Source organism: Galeopterus variegatus, unplaced genomic scaffold, assembly GCF_000696425.1.
Source record: "Galeopterus variegatus unplaced genomic scaffold, G_variegatus-3.0.2 Scaffold135, whole genome shotgun sequence".
In the NCBI taxonomy this organism is placed as follows: domain Eukaryota; kingdom Metazoa; phylum Chordata; class Mammalia; order Dermoptera; family Cynocephalidae; genus Galeopterus; species Galeopterus variegatus.
In genome coordinates, this window is record NW_007726246.1 from 336268 (window position 1) to 352224 (window position 15957).

At 46.4% G+C, this 15957-nt stretch overlaps 1 protein-coding gene across 3 annotated transcripts; it reads right to left on the reverse strand.

Annotated features, from left to right (window-relative positions):
* Positions 1–1290: 1290 nt before the first annotated feature.
* On the reverse strand, positions 1291–11284 carry OTX2 (orthodenticle homeobox 2). Of its 3 annotated transcripts, none has more exons than XM_008589232.1 (5): positions 11067–11284; positions 10838–10911; positions 6127–6342; positions 4836–4987; positions 1291–2942 (listed from the first exon to the last, which is right to left on the reverse strand). In XM_008589232.1, exons 3-5 carry the CDS (start codon positions 6221–6223, stop codon positions 2322–2324), a joined length of 870 nt encoding a protein of 289 aa, XP_008587454.1. In that variant the 5' UTR covers positions 6224–6342; positions 10838–10911; positions 11067–11284; the 3' UTR covers positions 1291–2321. The 3 variants fall into 3 exon arrangements, with proteins under 3 accessions (XP_008587454.1, XP_008587444.1, XP_008587449.1); XM_008589222.1 differs by having other exon boundaries at positions 4836–5011; XM_008589227.1 differs by having other exon boundaries at positions 10838–11167.
* Positions 11285–15957: the final 4673 nt, after the last annotated feature.

Sequence of the window (15957 nt, forward strand, 5' to 3'; positions counted from 1 at the left end):
AGAGAAATTGCTAACTGCTTGTTTGCTAAGTAGTCTGATGTTTTGTTCTCATTATTGTTTTTAAAGAAAGGGTAATCTTTCCCGACACTTTGTGGGGGCATCCTGAGAAGTGAAGGCATTGTAACAAATTGGATATTTTGAATCTACTTACGGTTGCATGAGAGAAGCTGGGAGATGAAGACTCTGAAGCTGGGAAAATCATAAAGCAAAGACTCTCTTGGGCACCCATTTTACTTTGGTGTAAACTACAGTAGGATGAATATTATCAGCAGTTACTGGAAAATCTTGCCATCAGATTGTGCCTGAAGTGTTGGTTGTAACCTACTGCATTTACTTTAGCAGTAAAACTATATATTTATTAGGCTATTTATTTATTTTTATAAATAAAAACTATTCATTTATTAGATTACGTGGGTTCAAGAGAGCATGCGCAGCCAGGGACCCCCCCCCCCAAAAAAAAATCTAATCGCCAGAAAACAAAATGGTTGCAACTGTTAACCTTCATTTAAAAAGTTACAATCAAGAATCACTTAATTCTGGTCAAATTTAAGAGTATAAGAAATTTAAAATGAAACTAAATAGTGCTTAACTTGAAAAGCACCATGATCATTGGCACATTTGTCTTTCCTGATGACTGGTTTACAAAATGCAGGTACAACTGAAAGGGGTCTTCCCCCCCACCCCCAGCACTTTCTTAAAAAACAAAAACAAAAACAAAAAAATTGACCAGGGTGCCTTATGTTCAACTACTAAAATTATAGGTTTTAAAACTTTTCTGAAACTCTTTTGTTCAGAAATCATTTCTGCCTGAATTGCTTTCAGATTCTTATTACATGGCCTCTCATGTTTACCTCAGATTTTTTGGAAGTTAAAAAAAAATGCCCTTAGACAAATAAGAGAATAGAAACATGAAATTCTTGTCTTTTTCATTTTCCCAGACACTCCAGTTCTTCCCCTCCCTCTTAAAAAAAATTGATCTATTTTAAAACATAAAGTGCCTAAGAAATCATTTAGGTTTGCGGCAGCTAGGTGAAAGCTAGGAGAACAAGATCTTAATGATTGTTAGGCTTTCTAAATTCAATTTCAGAGCAATCCTGATGAAAGTCACAAAAAGTTTTCATATAACTGTTATTCATATTTAGTTCATCCATAGATTAGCCAAAAAAAGTGAAAATAAATTAAGTTTGCTAATTTCACCTCTGCCCTAAGAAAAATATGTTTTGGGAAGGAGAGGCTTAATGTAGGCTTCTCATTCATAAATAGTGGTGTAAAATTAAACTGGACCCAATGTTGTGCTAGAACCATTTTAATATAATTATACATATCTGCCAAATCCAGGAAGGAAAGTTTTATGCATATATAACTTTTCCAGTTAACATCTGCAAGCATAAACAATAATGATCTCAGTTTAAAAATTCATCAGGGTCAGAGCAATTGACCAATGTCTCTTTACTGCTAGGCTTACCAACAGTAAATTACAGATGAATCAGTGTCCTTTTGTTTCTCTTCTCTTACTCTCCTTGTCCAGACACATTTTGTCATAAAGTTTCAGTGCAGCTCACCTCCAGCCAAAGGCAATCTTTTTAGATCAGTACTCAGTTGCTCTGAATTTTGTTTATAATTATAACCTATTTAATCACAGAAGAACCCCTGCAGAGGTGGAGTTCAAGGTTGCATACAATAACAGGAGATCACAGTTTTGAAGTCTAGCACAGATTAAAAACCACAGATGTACCATTTATAAGACACACACTGATTGTCTCTTAAACTACATATTGACTCCTTATGAACATTATTTTTTAAATAAAGTAGTGCATCTAGGACAATCAGTCACACAATTCACACAGCCCTGAAAAGTTTTTCAGTGCCAACTACCAGTTGGTCATGAAACGTGAATGAGCTTGAGACACTGTTCATTCCTAAGATTCAACCAAGGATTGGCTAAAACATTGGAACACCTCTGCTTAAGAAGGCTATGACCTTCCCTCCCTTCCCTCTTGACTTAGTTTTGTTTGATTTTGTTTATTTTTGGTGGTGTTTGGTTGCACATGGCTAGAATATTTTTCATCACTTTGCAAATTAGGAAAACCAATGACCTAAAACTATGACAGGATCATAAGTAGATTGATTTGTCCATATTGGGTTGCTGGTTGGTAGGCCCCTCTAAGGCCCTTCATTTTTTCTTCTATGCCTCCTGGAACTTTGATCAGATGAGTCTGAGCATCATCCCACCTAACTCTTTTAACCAATGCCTGGCTAAAACTGGAATGTCCAGCCCAGTATATTTAAAAATCACCCACAAAAAGAGGTTCTACAGGTCTTCACAAAACCTGGAATTTCCATGAGGATGTCTGATCTTTATAATCCAAGCAGTCAGCATTGAAGTTAAGCTTCCAGGAGGCCGTTTGGTCCTTATAATCCAAGCAATCAGTGGTTGAGTTAAAACCCAAGCTTGAAGCTCCATATCCCTGGGTGGAAAGAGAAGCTGGGGATTGATTGAGATGGCTGGTGACTGCATTGGTACCCATGGGACTGAGTGTGGCCCCTGGTCCAGGAAGCTGGTGATGCATAGGGGTCAAATAAGATCCACAGTCCATGCCCCCAAAGTAGGAAGTTGAGCCAGCATATCCTTGACTATAACCTGAAGCCTGAGTATAGGTCATGGGATAGGACCTCTGCATGCAGGAAGAGGAGGTGGACAAGGGATCTGACAGTGGGGAGATGGAAGCTGGGCTCCAGATAGACACAGGAGCACTGCTGCTGGCAATGGTCGGGACTGAGGTGCTAGAGGGGGGAGTGAATTGGCCACTTGTTCCACTCTCTGAACTCACTTCCCGAGCTGGAGATGTCTTCTTTTTGGCAGGTCTCACTTTGTTTTGACCTCCATTCTGCTGTTGCTGCTGCTGTTGGCGGCACTTGGCTCTTCGATTCTTAAACCATACCTTGAAAGGGAAAGAAACTTCTTTAACATGATTTCAGTAATTCCTCAAGGACAAGACTGGCCTCCAGATTATAAATCTGTCCTACGTGGACAAATCAGCTAAGCAATCTCCCCTGCCACTGAAGACCTATTATGTGGCACTCTCATATATGCTCCTGGAATCACAAGAAAGTTGGGGAGGCTCTGTCTAAAAGCACTTTGCCCAGCCTTATTCCTAGCTCAGAACAATAAAAGTTAAAAGAATCCCCCAAATCATATGGCTAAAAATTCTTCACCTCACTTTCCTACCTTATTTTACTTCTAATACACACAGACACATAGACCCAACTATATTTTGGGACACTCTCACAGTAAAATGAATGTGTGTATGTCTTTTGGAGGGAAACACAAAAGAAGTGTGGGAAACAATTCTGCTACTACACGCCAACAAGAATAGCCTAAATTCAAATGGTTTACAGTTCATCTTCCAGGAGCAACTGCTAGCGTGGAGGCTGGTTCTGTCACCCTACTTTCTGTCTCTCCTAGAAAGGCTCACTTACAAAAGAAAACTCCAAGGAAAAGACATGATCCAGTTCAGGAAATAGATCTGAAAGCCACTGTTTGCTCAAATCTTCTTTGCGGTAAGCAGAGTGACTTGCATGTACTCTGCTTTGAGCTCCAGCACAGACCTCCCTACTAGTCTCCAAGATTCAAGTCTGTGCCTTCAGGACATTGCCACTCAGTGCATAGATTCAGTTGCCTGTACTATGTTCACCGGCTTGTCAACCTAATCCTCTGCCTGCAACTTTGAAAATTCTCTTTACCAGCCCTGTTTGTTCTCCAGTGAAGGGACTGTGTTTGGTATGTGAGGGGGCTTATCAGAGAAACTATTGGCATTTTCTAGGATATAGTCCTTAGTTGTCTTCTTGAATAGGCTTTCTGTGTGGGTGTAGTAATTGTGGTAAAATTGGTGCTTCCAAGGCCAAGCTCAACACCACCAACCATCCAGAGCCATTTATTTTCTTCTAGTGAGGACTCTGGCTCAAGCCTCATGTGTGCTAAAATGTCTTCCAACCCACTTTGAAAAAGCCTCTTTCCTGATTCACACTCTTTGCCATTCACACTGATGTCTGGCACTTTCACAAACGTCCTAGCTGAAGGAGAATCCCATGTGTGTATGTGATCCAGACAACTGAGTAAGGGGCTTGCTCTCCAGGCAAGTTGGTGTTGACTTTTTCTCTCCAGCTTAGGGTCAAGTTTAGGGAGACTAAAGCAAGGGGGCAGTTGTCACTAGGAATATTATGTAGACACTTTATCTCTTAAATGGCCCAGAGCTAGCAAATTCTATTTAATCCCTAAGAAGTCAAAGAAAACACACTCTTATTGTGTTGACTTATTTGGTAAAAGCACCAGCTGCTTCTATATAGCCTGGCTCTGCCACCAAACTTAGGTATGACCTTGAGCAAGTCATTTACTCTCTTTCTTCATCTGTAAAAGTATTTGGACTGTCCAGGAACTAAGGTGCTTTCAGCCCCTAAAAAGTCCATGAAAAAAGGGAGGATTTCCACATGGGGAAGGGAAGGGTTAAAAATTCCATCTGACTACTCTTGAAACCTGCCCAAGGCTGGATCTGTCTACCAACAAAACAAGTGTTCTAGGACTTTGCTTTACACTGCAGCTAAATTACCACTCTTACCTTGCAGTGTGGAGGGTCTTACCAGAAGACCGTTGCTTATAGGATTAGGTGGGGATGGGGAGGCAGAAAATGGTGCAAGAAGAATAATTTACAGGCCCCGAATGAGCGTCTAGAATGAGTTTCAAGCCTTCCTTTAGCTCTCCTGGGTTCTCAACATACACCACGATTGGGGGAGGGTTGGCACAGTCAGGAAGGTGGCTCGGTCTACATCTGCCCTACCTGCACCCTGGACTCGGGCAAGTTGATTTTCAGCGCTACCTCCTCCCGCATGAAGATGTCTGGGTACCGGGTCTTGGCAAACAGCGCTTCCAGAACGTCTAGCTGCGCCCGAGTGAACGTCGTCCTCTCCCGACGCTGTTTCCGGGGGGTGGCTGCGGGACAAGAAGCCCAGGGCCCTTTAGGGTGGGGGAGCAGTTTCTCAGTCATAGGGGTTTCCGCGGATCTTCTGACTACCCATCCTCCGCCCCGCAGCACTCCCCCGTTGCTCCCAGCCCTTCAACTCAGAGCCTACCAATGCTCTCCCTACCCCTTCCCCGGCCTTGACTCCCCCGGGTCCCCTGACACACACTGCCCCTTCCAGAGTATATCTCCCACTCTGCCTCACGTCGGATATCCCTCCAACCAGAGCGTCACTTGGAAAGTTAACAAAACAAACAAAATAAAAGGAAGACAAAACCCAAAATCCTCCAAAGTATCTCCCAAACACAACAAGAACAAAAAAGTCATCAGTGAAGTCAAAGGACCTCCGAGGACAGGCGGCTTGGATTGACGTGGGGAATCTCGATTTTGCTCCCGTGGTTTTTAGCACTCCAAAGGCCTTTGTTCCTCCATCTTTAAAATGGGACATTGTTCATAGGGGTCTTCAGGAAGTGCGTGGAAAGATTCATCTTATCTTTTCATTCAATTTTTTTCATGAACTTTTTGAAGTACCCTCGCACTTCTACAAAGATTTTTTTAAGAAACCAGATCTGATCGCAAAAGAAAGCACCTGCACCTGGGGAAAGTCAGAGCTCCCGGGATTAAAGGCGCAGGGCCTAGAGGTCAGAGGGGAAGGCCCCAGCTTGGTGGGGACAACTGCAAAGACCAGGACGTTAAGGATTTATGGAGAGAAAACCCAGCTTCTCCAAGAAGGCACTTCCGAGGAACTGGACATCGAGATTGTGTAGGAGCCTCTCGCTCAAGTGACAAGGGCAGTAACCTTTCTCACCCCACTCCAATGCGTGTCCCCTATTCATTCGAATTAAGCATACAGCGATGTGATTTTCTTCAACTGTTGCAGACCCAACCACTCATTTCGTCCCAACCCCTGTTCTCTCCTCCGTCAATAAATGCCTGGTGGCTTTGAGCTGCTTCTTTGGAAGGAAAACCCAGTGGGGACCTCGCCTAGAGCTGGAGTGAGGCCAGCGTGACCGTCGACCCCGTGCTTGGTGCTCGGAGGGAAAAGAGTGTCAAGTCCCCGAGGGGCGGGAGTGGAGAAGGGTGAAGGGGGAATGCCGCAGGGCTCACTTACCCGGGTAGCCCACGGAGGGGTGCAGCAAGTCCATACCCGAAGTGGTCAGACTCAGCCCATTGACTGCGTAAGGCGGTTGCTTAAGATAAGACATCATGCTAAGGTTGTTTGGAGGCGCAAAGTCGGCCCAAATCGGGGGAACCCAGCCAGAAGGTTTCGATTCTCCCGGAGTGGACAGGTTCAGTGTCCTTGGTGGGTGGGTTTGGAGTGGTGGAACTAAGGGCAAAGCAAACAAACAAGCAGAGGCACTGGTTTACTGCTTCGGAGGCAGCAGCTCTTCCACGTTCCACCACTAACTTAAAAAGAGCCGGGCTAGGCAAGGCAGAGGCTTTTAAAGACTTGCAGACCCCCCCACCCCCAGCTGCTCTGGAACTAGGGGGGTGGAGGGAGACCAGATAAACCTGTCTTCCCCACCCCCACCCTGAACTTAAAAAAAAAAAAAAGTACCCGAAGAAAGCAATTACAATCTGCCTTCCCCAAGAACAAAACCCCATGCCTTCAAATGCACACATTGCATTCCTATCCCTACATTTGCATAGGACTCATTGGCTGGCACTAGCTAATTGTCTCAAACAAAACTTGATTGGGGCCATTTGCAGAGACAAAGAACTCTTTGGCTAAATAAATAATGCTGATAACAAAGCCCATTGGTGAGAAACAAAGAAACAATTCAAGAAATCTACCTCTCCCCAGACTGTTGCCTTTCCACGGCAGAGATTTTAATTATCTTAGCTTTTTACCACTTTCAACTACTGGAAACCTAAAATGTCAGTGCATTTAACATCTAAAATACCAACTTACTAAACAACAAACTTGGGAAAACTGCTCAAAGACTACTATTCCACATTTAAAGTCATTTCCAGTAATCATTTTCACCTAATTAGTAGTCTGGGTAATTAGATTTCTAGGTAAGTAACAGATTTATTAGGGTTTTGAAGAACCTTGATCATATGTGTTTAAGGAACTAAAGCTAAACAAACAAGTATTTAACTTTTAATAGACACCCATCAAATATTTAAACGTATCGCAGAAAACGTCTTCAAGATTGGCACAGGGCTTGCCAGAAATTCTGAAGTAAAGTTAGAATCCCACCAATCAGATAATGACAGGACTCCACATTTGCAAGTAGAAAGGGTGCGCATTTGTAGTGCAAGCCGCTCCCATGTTGATTTTGATGTGTGGAGGCTGCAGATCCTGCGGAGGCAAATTTTCAGACATTTGGGTCCTCAGCAGCTGCAGCAGAGTTTCCTGTTAACTCTAACTGCCTTTTGCACATTTTAGTTTTGAAGAAAGTAGATACACAAACACCCAGAGTTGTGAAACTGATAGAATTTCTCCCTACCTTTCAAGTTTCCTACAATCCTATAAGAAAAAGAGCTCGGGGAGGGAAAGAAAGGAAGAAAAAGAAAAGTTATTTACTCGCTTCAGCTGAGTTCCTCCCCCCATCCTCCCCAGCAAAGAGATCCAAAATAGACATTAATACAGGCTGGCAGTTTGCAAGTCTTGGCTTTTATTTTCCTAAAGTGTGGCACTTATCCTGCAAGGATCTCTACTTTGAAACTTTGACACTATAAGAGATTGCTTCAAAATGGCGGATACAAGATTAGTTCTCTCCTACTTTTTCAAAGGTCTTACTGAGTTTTGAGGACTCTGAGTTTTCATATGTACATTGCTTAAGACATCAAGGCACCAAGTTCCACAAATGGAACTCGGTAACTGAAACTTCTTTCTGATTTAAATTCAGAGCACAAAAGTCATGCTTTTCCACCCTAAAATCTAATTTAATGTAATTTTATAAATGTCCTTCTTGGAGGAGTTAGTATTACTCAACAGTAAAACTAATTTAAATTGCTCTTACAACAAAGAGTTCATATTTTGTATTCTTTTCTATTCTTTTCAAGATGCAGTTATTTAGTGGCTGTCAAAATGATACAGCTTTAAAATACTGTTATTTATTTGTTTAAATAGCCTCTAAGCTGGAGTTCTTTTTTTTTTTTGCTTAATACAGTCTTACTACTTTGGAAAGTTCCGAACTGCTATAGAGAAATCTAAAATCATATCAGATGTACACATGAGAAATATGGAAGTGTTCTTACATGTCGAGCTCTCACCCAATTAGAAATGCTTGACACATCATACAATAAAGTTGCATATTCCAACATAAAAAGAAGTAACAGACAGAAAGCACCAGGACCAGGACCCTTCTTGGAGCTCCTTTGCCTTTACCATCACAAAATGCCTAAAATTCTCAGGACAGGCTATTTTCACTTTTACTGTTGCATCCACTTTAAAAGAAACAGAGCAAAAACGAAAACAAAACCACGGGTGCTCTCCACAGCCAGCCTAGGTATGCACTCCCTGAAGAAGGGACCATGGGCCGGCCCTTCATCTAACTTTCAAAGCCCTGAAAGGACGCTTTTCTCCTTTGCTCTCGAAGCCGAGTCCAGAGGGGGAAAAAGAAATACCTTTCCCCAAAATAGAAGCCTCAACACGGCTCCTTAAGAGGGGGCCTCTGCAGATCTCCTACCTAGCGGCGGACGAAGGTGGCGCGGCGTGTCCCCGCGGCCGGTCGGCGCGCGCACCTCCGGGCGCGAGTGGCTCGGTCCGGCGTCCCCGCCCGGCAGCCCCGCAGCCCCGGCGCCCGAGGTGCCGCTCCACTGCCCGCGTCGGGCCGCGCAGCCTTATATCTAACGGTCACTTCGTGCAATCTGTCGCTTCCCCCCTCCCCCCCCTTGTTTTCTTTCTTTTTTTTTTTTTTTTTCCAAGGAGCCCATCTACCAGTTGCTGTGTTCTCGCTCAACAATAATTACCTCGTCCGAGAATTAATTATAATAAATGTTTTCTTGATAAACTAACGAGATAATCCGAGGGGCACACGTCCCTTAATTACAGGCCGCCGTGCTCAGCTCTGCTTCTCGTCCGGCCTGATTAATTTTCTGCATGATGGAAAGGAAACAAAGTCGCGCACTGGCGACCGGCCCGCGGCTGGGCAGAGCGCGCAGAGGAGGAGTCAAGAAAGGAAAAGCCGTGTGGGCTCCGCGGAGCGCGGCCGGCGCCCGCCTCTCCGGAGAACTCCAGGGAAAGTTTCGGGCCTCGGGGAATCAAACGACTCTGCCACCCGCGAGGGAGGGACGCAGGAACGTGCCAAAAGGGTTGGCCGTGACTATTAATTATCGCTAGGAGAAAGCCCCGGTGTTAGCTCTGTGCGGAGCTGTCCGGCTATCTACCTTACTCTAGGGGAGGAGTTTCCTCCCCGAGTCCTCTCTTGTGCTGCTAAGTTTTTGTGACTGGAAAAAGTCCCGAGGTGAGCAGGAGAAATCCTGACCCCCGAAGCTCTAGGACAGAGGGGACAATTTCCAGGAGCCACTTCCCCGTCCCCTCCCCAAGTAATCCAGCACTGCAGGGTCCACGCAGCTCGGCCTGCTCTCCCCGCACGCCGCTTCTGTCTGCAGGAAGCCACCTCGGAGGGTTCTGCTGAGAAACTTGGGTTTCAAAACCCGTGTCCTGAAATCGGACGCAGGATTGCAGTAGTCACTTGAACGCATCAACACGCAGACTCCAGAGTTGGCGGCGCGACCCGTCGCCCAGGCCCGGTGCTGGCAGAGAACTTCCGATGGTTCTCACTGCACAGGCCGACAGCAGAGGCCGAGCCTCGGAGCACCCCTCGACCCCAGCCCGGCCCCGAGCCAGGACACCTCAGTGTCCCCGATCCTGGGAAGGGAGTGTGAGAGGGTGCCCCTCGGCTGCCCCAGGCCGACAACAGATAAGGGGCCGCTGTCCTCAGAGAAAGGATTCCTGTCCCTGGCTCAGCCGCGGCCTCGGGAGGAACGGGGGCCACTCGCCGCCACATCTGCCCGCCCCAGGTGCGCGCGGAGGGCTGCATGGGGCGGTCCCCGAACCATCCACGGCAGTCACATGGAAAAAACGACTCTTCTACGCTCACTCGGTCTAGTGACCCGGGTCTGGGATCGCGACAACCGTGGAGGGTGCTGGTAATTGCACTCCCAGGTTTTTTGTGTTTTTTTGGTGGTGGGGGGTGGGGGTGGGGGGATTAAAAAGAAAAAGGAGACCTGGAGGCCTTTGGAAAAGGTCGAGGACAGAGCTCCTCTTGGCCGGAGGAGACGCCCGCGCTGCCCGCCTCCTCGGTTATCCGCTCGGGTTTCCTCCGGCCCCCGCCGAGCCACCAGCCAGCCGGCCTTCCGGCGCGCGGGCCCAAGGAGGCGCCTACCTTTCATTATTGTTTTAATCTACCCATCTGGCTACATCTGCATCTTTTTGTCTCCGACTCTAGAAACGTCCCGGGGATCAATCCAAACAACCCCAACCAAATCTGGGGACCAAACGCAAAGATCGCAAGGAGAAGCCCCGAACGGCGTTGACATAAAAACAAAACCACAAACAAAACCTCTCAAAAACACGCCCGATTGGCCTCGCAGGGTTTCGACGACGTTTTCCAGAAGCGGCGCGACCCCCAGGAGGACTCGCTCTTCCTCCCGCCCACTCCCGCCCTCCTCTCCAGATCGTACATTTTTCACAATGATCGTTATTACACCTCACAATTTGTAAAAGAAAAATATACATCAGCATTCGGAAGAACTCCACGTTGGCAGAGGTGCATCGGCCGGTCCATTTGGAAGTACTGGGGTGATGGTAGACAGACAGAGGGACACACAGATAGGGATATAGATGGACAGGACAGACGGACACTTACCTTACAGCCGCATGCGAAGTCAGAAAAAAAACCAAAAACAAATTATCCTTCAAAATTCCAAATAGCCAGCTATCCTAAAAGAAATCAAGAGTATTGCGTTAGAAACCTTGCAGTCTTCACCCTTCCATCAGAAGTCAAACGCGACCAAAAAAAAAATGTTTTTAAAGAACAGAAAACGAGGAAAGTGGCTAGAGTTCGAAACACGTGTGGGCCCCTCTGCAATACATACAAGGTAGACGTGGTGACTGAGGGCTGCTCTAGCGATTTTTATTTTTAATAACAGTGGAGGCTGAGTTGGAGCTGAGGTCGGTTCCGCTCTCAGGGAGATTTGCTGAGAAAGCGCCTCTCTGGCAACTTTTTGACGCAAACTCTCCAACCAATGGCAGGGAGAGAATGATTGACACATCTAAGCCAGAGGGAAAATAATAAAAACACACAACAGGGGGAGGAAAACAGGCCGCTGCTGCACGGGGGGACGAGCAGGCAACAAATCCAGGCCTCCAACATTACCAGAATGTTCTTGAAAGACACTGGGCTCCACTTAAAATACACATTATGGACCGGAGCATGTGAACTAATTGTTTAATTAAAATGATAGACAGGGAAGCCTGTCCTTACCTTCTTTTCCTCTTCTTCCTTTACTCTTTCCTTTCCCTCTCTCTTTTTTGTTTTTATTTTTAGGAAAAGGGAGAAAGAAAACCCATACAATGTAAGATGGAAAGATATTTAAGTGAAGGCTGGAGAGGGCTGTGGTTGGGGGGTAACTGGGCTATGGCATTCAACCTAGCATAAGTGTGTAGATCACAGGCAGAAAGCAAGTCAGGCTGAAGCTTAAAAACAGGACTGTGCCGTCTCAAACAGGGCCAGACCACGCTGGGACCCGGACAGGGTCAAGGAAGGAGGCCTGGGAGTGAGGTGTGGACATGTAGGGGATAGAGAGAGAGATACACAAGTCCAAGAACAAACTATTTTTAAAAACTCAGTGTCTACTCTTTACGCCCTTATGAATATCCCCTGATCTGCAAGCAGGACACCCAGGCTCCCGGTATCCGCGCAGGGTTTTTGGAGTTGAGCAGCCCAGGGCTGGCTGCAAACAACACGAACCCTCGAAGCTAATCCCAGGGCCGGTTTGGGGGAAGCAGCTGGGGCCAGGTCAGGCCTCGCGGATGCGAATGTGCGGTTGACAAGATATCGGGGGCGGACGGGGGAGGCCCCCGTTGGAAACAGAGTTTCTGCGTTAGGACAAACGCCACCAAACCGCCCAACGCGGCGAGGCCTGGAGCTAACTGGGCTGGCGCCGCCCGAGCCCAAGGCTGAGAGCCTGGAGGCTGGGAAGCGTCGGGACCAGGGACCCGAGCCGGAGACAGCGAACCCCAGCCCCACTTTTCCTCCAGGCACAGAGAGAGGGGACCGGACAGCTTTCAAAACGGATCTGAGTCCCTAGAAAAGCAGAAACAGATTGGGCGGAGTATGTGTGTGGGGGGTGGCAAGTGGAACTGCCGAGTGTGTGTGAATGGAGGTGGGGGTGAGGGTGGCGGGAGCAGCAGACAGCTCTCCCCTCACAACTCCAGTGCAGGGAAAGAAAATACAATCCCTTCCTACCCCCCACCCCCACCCCACCACCGCGACAAGTGGGCCCAAAGAAACAGCTCGCTGCCTTTAATTTGGGGACCTATGTTAATGAAGTTGGTAATTAATTCGTCGCTTTGTTGTCGATTCTTATACTGTATGTGTAATCAAATGTGGCCGTCCTTGGGATTTACAGCAATTAACGAATTACGGGAGTGCGCACAAGGCAGCAAGCTCTCGGCAGCCGGGCTGGGCTCCGGCTCGGTCTCGGCCCGGGGCTGCGCACTCGGCCGCCCAGGCCCCCTCGCATGTGTCTCTAGAGCTTTGGGCCCCGGCGGCCCCACGAGTCCCGGAGCGGCCCAGGGCCCGCCCAGCTCTTCCCGGGCCCTCCGCAGCAGCGCCAGTCCGAGGAGAACCCCTGGCTGTCGCGTTCCCAGGAGTCAGGACTTTCTGGGGGCCTGGGCTGGGGGGAGGGTGAGTACGGACCTTTTTTTTCTCACCCCACCCCCACTGCACAGAAACACCTGGCGACCTCCCCCGAGCCTTTAATTTGGGGGGTATGGGGGGAGGGGAGAACAAGTGACCCCAGGCGGTCTGGCCCGCGTCGGAGGCACTGGTCGGGTGCGCCTGGTCAGAGTCACGATGCTTTCCATGAAAGAAGCCAAATCCACCCCAGTGCTCCGAAGCGGGGTCTCCTTCCTACCCCGAGAAAAGACAGTGTTTCCCCCAGTTTGATCACAATGATGTTTAAAGCATCAAAGAGCGAAAAAGAGAAATAGACGTTGTGGGTCTGGCGGAGGGGAAGGGCCGGAGGGAGGCCCTGAGAACAGTGTGTGGGGGGTGGAGTGGGGTGGAGAAATAACAGGGCGCGGGCCTGTGATCTTCACGAAATAAGTGAACAATTTTGCACCGGGCGATACATCGGCTGTAGGGTCCAGTGTCGTGGGAAAGCCCTCAAGCCCGATGTAGAGGTTTGCGATGTCCTCCCACATTGTGGGGGGCGGGGGGCGTTGAATCTCCCGGAAAACGTCCCCATTCGACAGGGGCAGATTTCTGAGCGGTGGGGCGTGGAGGGCTTTTCCCCTTCTGGAGGCCTGCGGCAAACTCCCGCTTCTCCTTTGGCCTCTGGTCTAATAACTTCGCAGAAATACGGGGCCAATAAACTACGAGTTGGAAATGGACAGTGTTAAATAAGCAAGGATCTCTTTAAAATTCTCATCCACTTCAGATGTCTAAAGTAAGATTGTGATGATTTTGTCACGGTTTGGTAAATTTACCCCTTTAAGAGGCTTTCATAAATCCCAGAACACACCTTCAGCCAGATTTGAATATAGATTTAGGTTTTAAAACCCAGAAGCTGGAAACACCGCTTTATCAAAGAGAATTTCCCTTTAGCTTAGCAATGTGCTGAAGCTCTTAAAAGATTGGATCTGAGAGAGAGAGAGACAGAGAGCAGAAAGAGAACTAGAGAAAGAGAGATGCAGATGGGGGGAAAAAAGACTTTCTTTTTCTTTCTAGAGGAATTCTGCCCAGACTCTGCAGCAGTTGGTAGCAGGCAAGCTTTCTCCTGGGTGTCGCCTGGAAAAGTTGCAAAATTGCTCTTCACCTGTAAGAACATGCTCTTTATCTTCTAGTTTCTTCTTGTCAGTTTGGAAATTGCAGACAGCCTGGCTCAGGTACAGTCCCACAAACCCTATTCTAGGTCAGGACAAAAGCCACTGGCTTTGGGGGGAGGGGGTTGGGGTGTTTTGCTGAGAACCTTAGATGCTTGCTGGGAGAAAAAGACCTCTTGATTTTTAGTAAGTTCTTGAACTTCTAATATGATTATTATCTGTTTGTTATATTTCCTCTATCTGTATTTAACTTTTTGTGTGTGTCCTGTGTCTTTAAAATTCTTTTTCTATGAATCTAATTTATGGTAGCATACTTTGTGTTTTTAAATAATTTTTATTAACAAGTGAGTGGTTTTTAATTGCCGCATGTACAATTATCTTGCTGTGCTATAAGATGTAAGTATTCAGAAGCTAAATTAAGAAAACCAATACACAGAGACTCAAATTATTTGTCAGAGCTTGCATGCAATTTCCAGAATACAGCTAATAATCATATTTTCAAATCTAGATTCACGTCTGGCACTAACTGGGCTTACTTTCTCCAATTCACATGCCAGGCCAGTTTAAAATATTCCAAACTTTCCTTCAAGTTTATTAACTATGGTGGGGGGGGAAGCAAATGAGGGGGAGGGGAGTGGAGGGAGAGATCTCTGGATTCTTCCAGGCTAATTAAGAAAGAAGAACAAAACCCATATTCCGTGAGAACACAGCCTCTCCGGGTGAAAGGAGCCAGTGAGACTCCCTGAACACTCAGTTCAGAAATATGAAGATTAATTTTCAATCTTTTCAGTGATTCAGTGGACAGTGGGGGACCACATTTTGCTTTAGAGCCACCACAATATTTAGAAAGAAGTCATTTTTCATTAGGTTTTTAGATATGTCTGTATTACAAATTTGCCCAAGATTAACTTTAATTAATTTTTTTAAACTAGGATTTAAGATTGGCAATACAGACAGAATTTGGGGGAAAATATAAGGCAACAGATCACTTATGAATTAAGCTTGGGTTCCTCATTCCCCACATTGCGGTCGCCTCAGAAAAGAGGGTAAGGGAGAAAGAAACAACTTCAAAGATAGGATTGTGCTGTCTCGATAAAAGAGTAGGAGGCAAACTCCAAATGCGAAAAAGAGGAAAAGAGGACCATGTTGTTCCGGAATGAAACGGATTAAGATTGTGTGACAAGTGCGAGATGTGGGGCTGTGAGACATTTATGAGCTGAGTGAGCTGGGAGCTATGTGTCTATCCCTGAGAGTATGGGGACAAGGGTGTGTGCAGAGCAAGGCTAGGGTAAGGGGAGGAAGGGCATGTGTGAGTATGAGAGATGGAGAGAAGAGTGTGTGTGTGTGTGTGTGTGTGTGTGTGTGTGTGTGTGTGTGTGTGTGTGTGTGTGTGTGTGTGTGTGTGTGTGTGTGTGTGTGTGTGTGTGTGTGTGTTGGGAGAGTGGGGATGGGAATGTGGATGGATTGATGAAGGGTGGTAGCTGTCAGTTTACATAATTTTCATCTCCTGGTCCTGAAGTTTCCTTGAAATCAATTCTACTGCAGGCAGCAGCCTTGAGCTTACAGAGTTGATATAAAACAACCATTACAGTCCAATATCTTGCCTGTTTGCAAACTTCATTTAAAACTGGAGGAAAAAAGACCCAGGAACGGTTTTGTAAGGAAGGAAAAAAAGAAGAAAAGAAAACCACAGTGAAGCTTTAAACTAGTTTGGATAAATCTCTAATCTTTTATTTGTAACCTTTTACAAGCTTTATTTCCCGTATATGAAAAGCTTCTTTTATATGGGCACGACAGACTTTTCCTTTGGATTTTTAATTAGAACCCATCAATTGTAGCCATATTTAAGAATCAATATAAAGTAATCCTTCGAGATGGGATAAGGTTTTAATCGAAAATCTAATTTCCCACTCTTTGCAGATCATTTTAAGGGGCGGT